The sequence below is a fragment of the Hemitrygon akajei genome, chromosome 10 (genome assembly GCF_048418815.1).
Source record: "Hemitrygon akajei chromosome 10, sHemAka1.3, whole genome shotgun sequence".
Lineage (NCBI taxonomy): Eukaryota > Metazoa > Chordata > Chondrichthyes > Myliobatiformes > Dasyatidae > Hemitrygon > Hemitrygon akajei.
The window spans coordinates 161,504,458-161,518,933 of NC_133133.1; the positions used below are offsets into that span (position 1 = coordinate 161,504,458).

A 14,476-nucleotide genomic window follows, 5' to 3' on the forward strand; every position below is an offset into this window, starting at 1 on the left:
TGGTGAGAATTAAGGAATATGAAATTTTTAAAAATCTGCAAATGCTAGAAATTGGAAGTAAAAAGAGAATATCTTGGATAATGACAGTAGGTTAGGGAGCATCTGTAGAAAAAAACAGTTAACATCAAGTCAAAGATGCTTCAAAGAGAGCTTTAATCTGAAGCATTAACTCAGTTGCTCTGTCCACAGATATAGCAATATCTATTGTTTTATGAGATCACTATTTATGAAAACCCTTAATTTTCAAATTTTTTCAATACCCATTAGTCCTTTATATTCTATAAAAGCACAATTTGATTTTTAAAATTTTGATTAGTATGTTTTCTTTAGAATGGGAACATCCTTTGAAATACTTTCTTTAATATACATAATTATCTTTTTTGCTACATTATTGGTTACATAATTTTAGGCATTCTTGCTGGCAATCCACTCTGGAGAGGTTTTCTGTTTTGGTATTATCAAAGACTCCACGATCTTTATCATACTTTTTCAATTGCTGGAAGCAAAGTTCAAAATTTAACAATTGCTGTTCTAATGGAAGGACCTTAGCACCTATGAGAAGGGTTTAGAAGATTGACTGCCTCAAGATGTAATTAGTTTGTGATCCTTTTAAAAATCTTGTGCACCTCACGAGTCTTCTTTCAAAACATCCTTAAATAATGTAGTAAAATGAGGGGAAAAAACTAAATAGTAATGTAATAAATGTAACAGAAGAGAAAGAAAGTATAATAGTGAAAGTAGATAAATGTGTTTGCAACTTCCTATTGTTCAGTGATGCACATAATGTATCTTGATATGTAATGGCAGCTTGAGTAATAAGTAAGTGCTGCATTTTACCATCTACATTAACTCTTTATTTTTAACTGCATATTAATTGAGTTGAAATATTTAAACAGATATACTTGAAAAATAGTATAAACTTTTGTACGTCTAATACCCACCAGAGAAAGAAATGGGCAAAGTTTCATTGTCAACAGTCAAAATTGTGTGGTGGTCTCTCAATTAGCATTGATTACAGAGTGGCAGTGGCCAATTTTAGAAATCTGTAATCATAATCAAATTATCAGTTAATCATCGCCATTAAAGTACCATGTTCTTTTGAAAAGATCTACTTTAAACCAAAAACTTGCAATTGAGATGCTCCTTCATTGGATTTGATTTATTTTATTATAAAGCAATCTGAACATCAGAAAATTTAATAAGATCCCATTTCATTTACTTTTCCTAATGATGAAATATCAAAAACATTAAAGTAGATTAAATCTACATGTTATGTTTGATTTCCCATGTAGTTTGTGAAAATAACTGGTTTTCTTTCCTTCCCACATAGATGCAATGGATCAGTTAGAACAAAGAGTGAATGAGTTCTTTATCAATGCAAAAAAGAACAAGCCAGAATGGAGAGAGGAACAGATGGAAGCAATAAAGAAGGCAAGTACCTTTGGGTTAATTTTTAATAATAAGTAAAATATTCATTGTATATCAAAGAATTTTAACCTAGTGTAACATTGTAAAATCATATATGTTAAACTAACAATATCAACAACTTAATAAAATTTTTTTCAGTTGTAAAGTTTTCTCCTTTGACCAGTCTTCTGCCTTTCCTCATTTGACAAACTATCCCATCTAATCCCTTTACAGTATGGGAATCTCAGTCCATATGTGGAAAGTTAAAATCATCTACAATCACTTTATATTTCTTGGAACTGTCTGCTCAATCTCTACGAGTTTACTCCTCTAAATCCTGCTGAGGATTGGGAGGTCTATAGTTTAACCCCATTAACATGGTTATCCCTTTCTTATTCCTCAGTTCCATCCTTATTGTCTCTGTAGGTAAGCCCTCCAGTATGCCCTCTCTAAGCACTGCCATGATGAGTAATGCCACCCCTCCTCCTCGAATACCTCCCACTCAATCAAATGTAAAACAACAGAACTCTGGAACATTGAGTTGGCAGTCCTGCTCTCCTACAATCAAGTTTCACTAATGGCTACAACATTGTAATTCCATTTGCTATTCCGTGTTCTAAGTTCAGAATGAGGTTTATTATTATTGGCATATGTTTTGCGGCAGCAGTACGGTGCAACACAAAAAATTGGCACTCGTTATAAAAAGAAATATAAAAAATAAATAAGTGGTTCAAAAAGAGATCAATACAACTGGTGTCTACGGCCATTCAGAAATCAAATGGCAGAAGAAAAGAAGTTATTCCTAAAAAGCTATTCAGGCTCCTGTACCTTCTCCCTGATGGTAGTACATAATGAGAAGAGGGCATGTCCTGGATGGTGAGAGTCCTCAATGATGGATGCTGCCTTCTTGAGGCATTGCATTTTGAAGCTATCCTTGATGGTGAGGAGGTTTGTGCCCATCATGTGTTTTACCTACAATACATCTCGCATTGAAATATATGCAACTCAGAAAATTAGTCCCACTTTGCTCAACAGTTTGGTTTTGGCTGTGCAGGTAGGCTTAACATTCAGTACTCCACAGCCACTCCAGTTGCTGACCTGCCACTCTGGTTCTCACTGCCCCTGCAATTCTAGTTTTAACCCCCTGGTGCAGCACTTGCAAACCTTTCCATCGGATATTGGTCACCCTCCAGTTCAGGTGCAAACCGACCTTTCTGTGCAGGTACCACCTTCCCTGGAGGAAAAACTAAGGATCCAAAAATCTAAAACCCTCCCTCTTGCATCATCTGCTTAGTCACATGTTAAGCTGCATTAACCTTTCTATTTCTGGTACAGATAGCAATCCTACGATCACCAACCTGGAGGTCCTGTTCTTTAATTTAACACCCAACTCCTGACTCTTTGCAGCACCTCATCTCTCTTCCTGCCTATGTCATTGGTACCAATGTGGATCACGACCTCTGGCTGCTCATTTTCACCCTTAAGAATGCTATGAACTTTTTCTTTGACTTCCCTGACCATGGGAAGCAACATACCAACTGGGAGTCGCGTTCTCATTCACAGAGTCTTCTGTCTGTCTCTTTTCCACTTCTAAGCCACAGAACCAGACTCAGTGCCAGAAACCTTACAGCTTTGGCTTTCCTCTGCTAGGTAATTTCTCTCCCTCCCCCTACAGTATCCAAAGGGATATACTTGTTATTGAGGAGAGCAGCCACATGGGTACCCTGCAGTGACTGCCTATTCATGATAGTCACCCAGTTATCTGCTTCCTGCAACTTTGGAGTATGTAGCTGCCTCCCTGGAGATCTCACTGATTTACCACATCATGCAAGACTAGCACTCCATCAATGTTCACTCTTAATTTGTAATGACCAGTGTGCTCAAAAATCTTGTGCTACACAATTTTTTTGTTCGGTGACAACATGTGTGCACTGATTTTTTTATATAGAGGTATTAATTTTAAACACTGTCAATTAGAACTTTGATCTTGTCTGGGTTTGATCATTTTCATTCTCGCCGGAGGTTTTGCACACTGCCCATATGCGATTTGCTTCTAAATGATCTTTAAAAAGCCAAGTTTCCAAATCTCACTCCACTTCTTCCCACTTGCAAATTCTGCAGCAACTTTTGCATCATGACAACTCACGCAGGGAACACCAGTTTCTGTATTGTACATAAATATTTCTGGTAGCTCCACATTCCTGACCTTGTGAGCTTTCAGTGTAGCAGGTTCTACTGTTTCATTAGATGAACTAGCAGTTCTTTTGTACTTCACACCCTTTGCTTCTTTGGAATTCGTCATAGTGAATCAATAATTTCTTCAATAAAAACAGTATAAATAAGCCAGTTCTAAAATCTGCAGACAAATCATCACATACTCCACGTTGTCGACTTCGTCAGCATCAGAAACAGAAAAAGGAAATGTGATTGACTATGATTGTGAAATACACTTAACATGGCAACAAGGTGGAGGGTGACCTTACGTGTGCCGTTTAAATTCCTGTGCCTCTCTCACCAGACCTCAGCTCCACATGATAAGGATCTGATGAAGGGTCTTGACTCAAAACGTCATCTGTGTACTGTTTTCCGTAGATGCTGCCTGGCCTGCTGAGTTCCTTCAGTATTTTGTGTGCGTTGATTTGGATTTCCAGCATCTGCAAATTTTCTCGTTTGGGTTACCTTCAATACTCTTTATATTGAAATAGATCTATCTCAGAATGTTAATCTCACTATCTTTATCAACCAGTTGATTTCTGTTTTGAATGTAGGCTTAATGTCTAATTTTCCCAAAGCCACTGCACTGGCTGCCCTGCACTCTGGTTCCCACTCCCCTACTACAACTCTGTTTTAAACCTTCCCCCACCTGGGTGGCATTAGCAAAGCTTCCTGCAAGGTTATTGGTCCCCCTCTTGTTCACATGCAAACTGTCCCATCTGTACAGGTCCTACCTGCACTGGAAGACAGCCCAATGATCCAAATACCTGAAGCCCTCCCTCTTGCACCATCCCCTTAGCTGTGTGTTAAACTACACTATCTTCCCATTTCTTAGATCATTAAGGAACATTTTGTCTTCCTTTTTAATTAGATTACTGCCTAAAAATGTCTAAATGCCTTAAGTACTTCTAAGGCAGATACTGGCAATGAAAATCCATGAAATAAAGTCCACATGATAAATCCATTCTCAAATTGTAAGTTTAGTGTATGAACAGAAGAAACACCAATTTCTTCAGATATATTATGTGTAAAGTTTGATTTATACTTGTGCGTCGCATCTACGCCGTAGGTATCGCATACCCTATGCCATACCTACACTTACCCTACGCCGTAGGGTGACGTGCACCTCTCCAGAAAAGTTACTTACGTGTCACGGTGACGCAGACCGCAACAATTGTGATTGGTCTGCTTGGTAGCATCGCATTTCCGGTTGCTTCTTCTGCGTCATGTTTGTAGGCTGTGCGTACACCGATATGAAATAGATGAACCAGATGGTCATATCTACCTGCCGACATGCAAAAATGTTTCAAATGCCTTTCCTTGTCCGTGTCTCTCACGAAGAAACTCAACACAGTGGCATAGAAACCCCACCGCCAACTAGTGTTTTGGCTCACACCAACGCATGCTCGCTACGGCGTAGGTGACGCAGAAGTGAAAATCAGGGCTATGGCGTAGGCTGCCGCGTAGCCTGTACGCACAAGTTTTAATCAGCCTTAAAGGAAAGGCTAGAGTAGATATTGGACCACTGGAAAATGATGCTGGAGAGGTCATAATGAGGGACAAGGAAATGATGGACGAACTGATAAAGTCTTTTGCATTGGTCTTCACTGTCGAAGACACTAGCGGTATGCCAGAAGTTCAAGAGTGTCAGGGCGCAGAAGTGAATGAAATGCTTGGAGAAGCTGAAAGGTCTGAAGGTAGATAAGTCACCTTGATCAGATGGTCTGTTTTCAAGAATCAGTGGATTCTGGCATGATTCCAGAGGAATGGAAAATTGCAAATGTCACGTCACTCGTCAAGAAGGAAGAGGCACAAGAAAGGAAATTACAGGCCAGTTAGTCTGACCTGGGAAGTGTTGGAGTCCATTGTTAAGGATGTGATTTCAAGGTACTTGGAGACACATGATAAAGTAGGTTAAGTCAGCATGGTTTCCTTAAAGGAATATCTTACCTGACAAATCTGTAGGAATTCTTTGAGGAAATAAGTGGGATAGACAAAGGAGAATCGGTGGATGTATACTCGGATTTTCAGAAGGCCTTTGATGAGGTGCAACATATGAGGCTGTTTAACAAGTTAAAACCCCATGGTATTACAGGAAGGATTCTAACATGGATAGAACATTGGCTGATTGGTAGGAGGAAAGAATGGGAATAAAAGGAGCTTTTTCTGGTTGGCTGCTGGAGACTAGTGGTGTTCCACAGGAGTATGTGTTGCGACTGCTTCTTATAATGTTATATATCAGTGATTTGGATGACAGAATTGATAGCTTTCTGACAAAGTTTGTGGATGATACGAAGGTAGGTGGAGGGGCAGGTATGTTGAGGAAGCAGGGAGGCTGCAGGATGACTTAAACTGATTTGGAGAATGAACAAAGAAGTGGCAGATGGAATACAGTGTCAGGAAGTGTATGAGTATATGGTACTGAAAGACAGAAGTAGTTTGCCAATGGAGTGCTAGTGTCTCACCCACCCTACCTGCATTCACTGTTGTTGATGAAAAGCTGTCAGTAGTGCTATCTTTCAGATATCTGGGGAGCATTCTGTCTGAGGATAGCGGCATTGACAACGACATCCAGAGCCGCATCAAACAGGTATCAGCTGCCTTTGGGAGACTTCAGCGTAGAGTCTTTCAGAACAGGAGCCTTCGTCCCTCCACAAAGGTCGCCGTATACCAAGCGGTCTGTGTCACCACTCTCCTTTATAGCTGTGAAGCTTGGGTAACCTACAGCCATCACATCAAGTCCTTGGAGCGCTTCCACATAAGCTGCCTCCAGCGCATCCTGGGAATTACCTGGCGTGAGCGGGTGCCTCACACTGAAATACTTGTAAAGACCAACTGCAGAAGTATTGAGGCCGTGATCACCCAGCGTCTGTAACAGTGGCTGGGGCACGTGATTAGGATGCACCCATGTCGGCTACCCCGCAGAGTGTTATACGGCCAGCCACATCATGGTCGACGCTCAGCTGGAGGGCCGAAGAAGCGCTATAAGGATCAGATGAGGAATGCTTTAAGGAAGTGCAAGATCCGACCTGAGGACCTGTCGGATGTTGCTGCTGACCGTAACATTTGGCAGCTGTGTAGGGATGGGGTCCATATTCTGGAGTCTTAAATATAGTCTTAAGTGGCAAAAAAAAACTAGCATTGAAATCAGTTTTAAGTTACTATGGAAGAACAGTGAACATAGATTTAGGCCAGTTAGAAGTGTAGGCTGAAAGATGGCAGATGAAGTTTAATGCTGATAAGTGTGAGGTGCTACATTTTGGTAGGAATAATCAAAATAGGACATACATGGTAAATGGTAGGAATGGTGCATAGTACCCTGAAGGTGGAATCTCATGTGGATAGGGTGGTGAAGAAAGCTTTTAGTATGCTGGCCTTTATAAATCAGAACATTGAGTATAGAAGTTGGAATGTAATATTAAAATTGTACAAGGCATTGGTGAGGCCAAATTTGGAGTATTGTGTACAGTTCTGGTCACCGAATTATAGGAAAGATGTCAACAAAATAGAGAGAGTACAGAGAAGATTTACTAGGATGTTACCTGGGTTTCAGCACCTAAATTACAGAGAAAGGTTGAACAAGTTATGTCTTTATTCTTTGGAGCGTAGAAGGTTGAGGGAGGACTTGATAGTGGTATTTAAAATTATGAGGGGCGTAGATAGAGTTGATGTGCATAGACTTTTTCTATTGAGAGTAGGAGAGATTCAAACAAGAGGACATGAGTTGAGAGTTGAGGGGCAAAAGTTTAGGGGTAACACGAGGGGGCACTTCTTTACTCAGAGACTGATGGCTGTGTGGAATGAGCTTCCAGTAGAAGTGGTAGGGGCAGGTTCGGTATTGTCATTTAAAGTAAAATTGGATAGGTATATGGACAGGAAAGGAATGGAGGGTTATGGGCTGAGTGCAGGTCGGTGAGACTAGGTGAGAGTAAGTGTTCGGCATGGACTAGAAGGGCCGAGATGGCCTGTTTCCGTGCTGTAATTGTTATATATCTGTACTCCACTTTACGCAAACTCTGTTGTTACCGTATCAAGTACCTTAAATTGACCAAGTTGTAAAGCTTGTGAAGCTATATCAAACCATTCATATGACAACATGTGCAGCAGAAAGTTAATTATTTTAAAATAATTAAAATATTTAAATAAATGGGACTTGTGAATTGGTAAAACTTAATATTAGTAGTTTTGCTATTGTAATATCAAATTTATAGTCTTACAGGTATCTGCTTTCAGTCGTGTTTCTTAATCTGAAGTTTTTGAAAAATTTTGTATTGTATTCAGTAATAGATAATTGCATAATTAAATAACTTAAAATAGTTCATAGCAGTTTTAGGCAAACCTTTAAAAAGAAAATGTTACCTTGCCGTTTTTTTCTTTACCAGTATTTAATAATTGTATTTTTAATGTCTTTATCCTTTTATAGGACTACTATAAAGCCTTGGAAGATGCTGATGAAAAAGTCCAGTTAGCAAATCAAATTTATGATTTGGTGAGTAAATGTCAAATTGTATCTTTTAAAGTTCAAACCAATCTCCAGCATCTACATATGTCTACCAATAATATCTGGAAATACATTGCAATTAAGAGGATATTTTAAAGATCACCTGTCCAAAATTATTAACACTTATTAATTACAATCATTCTGCCTGGCAAAATGCTTTAACTTTTTTTTAAAAAGTGACATTTGAAGTGTTTTCCATACCTATAAAAATATTCATTTACTGCTTAAAAATATATAATTATATATCAAGTCAAGTCAACTTTTATTGTCATTTCGACCATAACTGCTGGTACAGTGCATAGTAAAAATGAGACGTTTTTCAGGACCATGGTGTTACATGACACAGTACAAAAAACTAGACTGAACTATGTAATAAAAAAAAAACACAGAGAAAGCTACACTAGACTATAGACCTACACTGGACTGCATAAAGTGCACAAAAACAGTGCAGGCATTACAATAAATAATAAACAGGACAGTAGGGCAAGGTGTCAGTCCAAGCTTCGGGTATTGAGGAGTCTGATAGCTTGGGGGAAGAAACTGTTGCATAGTCTGGTTGTGAGAGCCCGAATGCTTCGGAGCCTTTTCCCAGACGGCAGGAGGGAGAAGAGATTGTATGAGGGGTGCATGGGGTCCTTCATAATGCTGTGTTTCCTTTGCGGATGCAGTGTGTAGTGTAAATGTCCATGATGGCAGGAAGAGAGACCCCGATGATCTTCTCAGCTGACCTCACTATCCGCTGCAGGGTCTTGCGATCCGAGATGGTGCAATTTCCGAACCAGGCAGTGATGCAGTTGCTCAGGATGCTCTCAATACAACCCCTGTAGAATGTGATGAGGATAGAGGGTGGGAGATGGACTTTCCTCAGCCTTCGCAGAAAGTAGAGACGCCGCTGGGCTTTCTTTGCTATGGAGCTGGTGATGAGGGACCGGGTGAGATTCTCCGTCAGGTGATCACCAAGAAATTTGGTGCTGCTTACGATCTCTACCAAGGAGCCGTTGATGTTCAGTGGGGAGTGGTCGCTCCATGCCCTCCTGAAGTCAACAACCATCTCTTTTGTTTTGTTCACATTAAGAGACAGGTTGCTGGCTCTGCACCAGTCCGTTAGCTGCTGCACCTCCTCTCTGTAAGCTGACTCGGCGTTCTTGCTGATGAGACCACCACGGTCGTGTCATCGGCGAACTTGATGATATGGTTCAAGCTGTGTTGCAGCACAGTCGTGGGTCAGCAGAGTGAACAGTAGTGGACTGAGCACGCAACCCTGGGGAGCCCCGTGCTCAGTGTGATGGTGTTGGAGATGCTGCTCCCAATCCGGACTGACTGAGGTCTCCCAGTCATGAAGACTAGGATCCAGTTGCAGAGGGAGATGTTCAAGCCCAGTAGGCTCAGCTCCAATCAGTTTCTGAGGGATGATTGTGTTGAATGCTGAACTGAAGTCTATGAACAGCATCTGAACATATGTGTCTTTTTTGTTGAGGTGGGTTAGAGCCAGGTGGAGGGTGGTGGCAATGGCATCATCTGTTGAGCAGTTGGGACGGTACGCAAACTGCAGGGGGTTCAGTGGGGGGGGGGCAGCAGGGTCTTGATATGCCTCATGACGAGCCTCTCGAAACACTTCATGATGATGGATGTAAGTACAACGGGATAGTAGTCATTTAGGCAGGACACTGAAGACTTCTTCGGCACGGGGACAATGGTGGCGGCCTTGAAGCACGTTGGAATGGTGGCGTTGCTCGGAGATGTTGAAGATGTCAGTGAGAACATCTGCTAGCTGGTCTGCACATCCTCTGAGCGCATTACCAGGAATGTTGTCTGGTCCAGCAGCCTTCCGTGGGTTGACCCTGCACAGGGTTCTTCTCACGTCAGCCACTGGGCGTAGACATTATTCAGCGCATTTGGGAGGGAGGCATCACCTGCACAGTCAGGTGATGTTGTCTTGTAATTGGTGATGTCCTGGATGCCCTTACACATGCGCCGCATGTTGCTGCTGTCCTGGAAGTGACTGTGGATTAGCTGGGTATGTGCACGCTTTGCCCCTCTGATGGCTCGGGACAGTTTGGCCCTTACTGTTGTTAGGGCTGCCTTGTCGCCTGCTCTGAAGGCGGAGTCGCGGGACCTCAGCAGCGCATGCAATTCTGCGGTCATCCATGGCTTCTGGTTGGCACGTATAGTGATGGTCTTGGACAGAGTAACATCATCAATGCACTTTCTGATGTAGCTTGTCACTGATGCTGTGTACTCCTCTAAACTGGTAGAGTCGCCATCGGTTACGGCCTTCCTGAACATGTGCCAGTCAGTGTGCTCAAAGCAGCCTTGAAGAGCAGAGGTGGCTCCAGCTGGCCAGGTTTTCACCTGCTTCTGAACTGGTCTGAAGCGCCTGACGAGCAGTCTGTATGCTGGGATTAGCATTACAGGGATGTGGTCTGAGTATCCGAGGTGGGGGTGGGGCTCTGCCCGGTACGCGTTGGGGATGTTTGTGTAAACCAGGTCCAATGCGTTCTCCCCTCTTGTTGCAAAGTCCACGTACTGATGGAATTTGAGGAGCACTGACTTAAGGTTTGCGTGGTTAAAATCACCGGCGACAATAAACAGACCACCAGGGTGCGCATTCTGCAGTTCACTAATAGCCCCGTACAGTTCACAGAATGCCTCCTTAGCATTAGCACTGGGGGGAACATAGACACTGAATATAAGAGCAGAGGTGAATTTCCGCAGCAAATAAAATGGTTTGCATTGAACTGCCACAAACTCCACTAGTGATGAGCAGTGTCTGGAAACCAGCACAGAGTTCTTACACCATTCCATGTTGATGTAAACACACAAGCCACCACCGCGAGCCTTACCGGAGACAGTTGCATCTCTGTCCATGTATAACAAGCATTTTACCCTCAATTGATCGTATCTCTCATAGAAGATGACTACAAAAATTAAAATCAGTTGGAAATCAAGATATAACCACAATGTACAAGAAATTTGCAAAAGGGAGAATTATAGTGTTCAGGTCAGAATTCTTATCTGTATCAGTAACACTTTCTTTTCCCCAAAAATGAAATCCACACTTCACAGTGAATTAATCTTGAATATTTCCTCCAAGGTGTTTTAACAATGGAATCTCTCTTTCATTGGCTATGATAGAGCATGGTCACAACAAGTTTTCACATTACTTTGTCTAATGACAAGTCTTCGTACCGCTTAATTTGTAAACTTTCAGCGACACACACAAAATGCTGGAGGAACTCAACAGGTTAGGCAGCATCAATGGAAAAGAGTGCAGTTGATGTCTCGGGCCGAAGACGTTTGGCAGGACTTGTAAACTTTTAAGCCTGTATTTTTAGTGGGTATTAACATAATTAGCTCAGAGTTGTCACATTTTATTAGTGTCTGAGATGAAACTCCACCCTACATTACACACCATTAAGTTCAATCACAAGGCTAAAATAGTAGGGGGAGACAGTATTGTTGTCTTGGCTAAATAATACCTGTATTTCTACTGCAATATGCATATTCATAATGTGAATTGGATATAATGTGATTAATGAAAACACTGTATGACATAAGTTGAATTGGTTATAACATAATTTCATTCAGGAACTAGAGACCAATTTAAGAATTACATTGGAAATTGACGAGCAAAAGAAAATCTGTCATGGAATAAAACAATGCCGAGGGTATGTGGTTAGCTGTTTATGTGTAACCTTTCCATAGTAGTCAAATGTCATTGTCCTTTTTTCCTTCAGAACTCAGGCTGCTAGTTTCACCAGGAGAGGCCATTGAAAATTGACAAACAATCACTTCTATTGACACCTGTGCAAAGAGACTTTATTAATCAATCTGACACACAGCCTTTAATATTTTTAGCAGTAAATTAATATATATTTTTTATTTTTCCTATGGGAAAAATGTGTGTCTGAAACTCTTTAGGCCCTAACTCCCTTTTATCCTATTGACAGAATTATTTTTACAATATGATTTTATTTAAGGCAAAGTTTCTTGTGAATTTAACTGTCACATTGTAGCAGAACTACCTCTATTCACTTATTCACAGATAAATTTTATAATCTGGTAAGAGTTTTTAGCAAAATACATTGCAAGAATGCACCAAAACTCAGGAATTCTACTTAAAAGAAAATATCAGACATGTGTTAAAAATTAGACGAGCTTCATATTTATTGTGCTATATTTAATACAGAACAAATTTAAACAGTTCCTGTATGATTATGTTATATGTCCATACCCTATACAATCGTATTTTCATTATCGACGTCCAATCCTTTTACACCTCCATTCCCCACCAGGAAGGCCTCAAATCTCTCTGTTTCTTTCTAGATACCAGACCCACTCAGTTCTCCTCCACCACCACTTTCTCCGTCTAGCGGAACTTGTCCTAACTCTTAATAATTTCTCCTTTGGTTCCTCCCACTTCCTTCAAACAAAAGGGGTAGTCATGAGCACTTGCATGGGTCTCAGCTCTGCTTGCCTTTTTGTTGGTTACATGGAACTGTTCCAAACCTACACTGGCATCCGTCCCCCACCTTTTCTGCGCGACATTAATGACTGCATTGGTGCTGCTTCCTGCACCCATGCAGAGCTCGTCGACTTTATCAACTTTGCCTCCAACTTCCACGCTGCCCTCAAATTTACCTGTTCCATTTTCAACACCTCCCTCCCCTTTCTTGATCTCTCTGTCTCTATCTCTGGAGGCAGCTTATCTACTGATGTCTATTATAAAGCCACGGACTCTCACAGCTACTTGGACTATACCTCTTCCCACTCTGTTACTTGTAAAAACGCCATCACCTTCTCTCAATTTCTCTGTCTCCGCAGCATCTGCTCTCAGGATGAGGCTTTTCTTTCTAGAACAAAGGAGACGTCCTCCTTTTTCAAAGAAAGGGGCTTCCCTTCCTCCACCATTGTTTTTCACAACTGCATCTCTTCCATTTCCTGCACTCTGCTCTTATCTCATCCTCCCGCCACCCTACCAGGGATAGGGTTCTTCTTGTCCTCACTGACCACCCCACCAGCCTCCACGTCCAGCACATAATTCTCCAGAACTTCTGCCATCTCCAACGGGATCCTACCACCAAGCACATCTTTCCATTTCCCCCTCCCCCCACGTACTGCTTCCCGCAAGGATCGCTCCCTACATGACTCCCTTGTTCATTCATTCCCTCCCCACTGATCTCCCTCCTGGCACTTATCCTTGCAAGCAGACCGAGTGCTACACCCTGCTCCATGCATCTCCTCCCTCACTACCATTAAGGGCCCCAATAGTCCTTCCAGCTGAGGCAACACTTCACCTGTGAGTCAGTTGGGGTCATATACTGTGTCCAGTGCTCCCGATGTGGCCTCCTGTATATCGGTGATACCTGACATAGATTGGGAGACTGCTTCGCCGAGTATCTATGCTCTGTCTGCCAAAAGAAGTGAGATCTCCCAGTGGCCACCCATTTTAATTCCACTTCCAATTCCCATTCCGATACATCAATCCATGGCCACTGTTGTGATGAGGCCACACTCAGGTTGGAGGAACAACACCTTGTATTCCACCCTGATTGCATGTACATCAATTTCTTGAACTTCCAGTAATGATCCCCCACACCCCTCTTCATCATTCTCCATCCCCTTTTCCTTCACTCACCTTGTCTCCCCTCACTCTAGTGCTCCTCCACCCTTTTCTTTCTTCCATGGCCTTCTATCTTCCCTACATTTTGCCATAGATGCTGCCTGGCCTGCTGAGTTACTCCAGCATTTTGTGTGCTCTGCTTGGATTTCCAGCATCTCTAGATTTTTTCTTGTTTGCCATCTCTAACATTGGTGGAAATATCCCCCCTCTCTTCCCCCCCCCCCCCCCCACCCATACACACCTTTTCCTGGATGACAAATGCAAATTACAATTCCAGTGACCACTAAACCTATCAAAAGACAACCTGCAGAGTCCTAAATAGAGCCAGGTACAGGTTTCCCCCACTATCCGAAGGTATAGTTTGTACACCTAGAAGGAATAGAAACCGTCTGTAAGCAAGCCGAAATGTTGTAAAGCGAGGAAGCAATTACCATTAATTTATATGGGAAAAATTTTTGAGTGTTCTCAGACCCAAAAAATAACCTACCAAATCATACCAAATAGCACATAAAACTTAAAATAACTTGAACATATGGTAAAAGCAGGAATGATATGATAAATATACACCCTATATAAAGTAGAAATGTTGTATGTACGGTGTAGTTTCACTTATCAAACTTGGGAAGACAGCGAGCCAAAATCGATTTGGAGAAAAAAAATTGGCACGTACCCGCCTATGCATGTATACGCATGCGTATGTATGTACATGCATACGCACGTACAAACATGCG

The 14,476-nt window shown here is 41.8% G+C and overlaps 1 protein-coding gene across 1 annotated transcript in view; it reads left to right on the plus strand.

The window, feature by feature from the left end:
- ing3 (inhibitor of growth family, member 3) overlaps positions 1-14,476 on the plus strand; it is a 42,172-nt gene that overhangs the window by 1,831 nt on the left and 25,865 nt on the right. The window contains exons 3-4 of the mRNA XM_073059543.1: positions 1,331-1,431; positions 8,045-8,110. Of these exons, the coding sequence (XP_072915644.1) occupies positions 1,331-1,431; positions 8,045-8,110 (167 nt within the window). The remainder of the gene's footprint in view (positions 1-1,330; positions 1,432-8,044; positions 8,111-14,476) is intronic.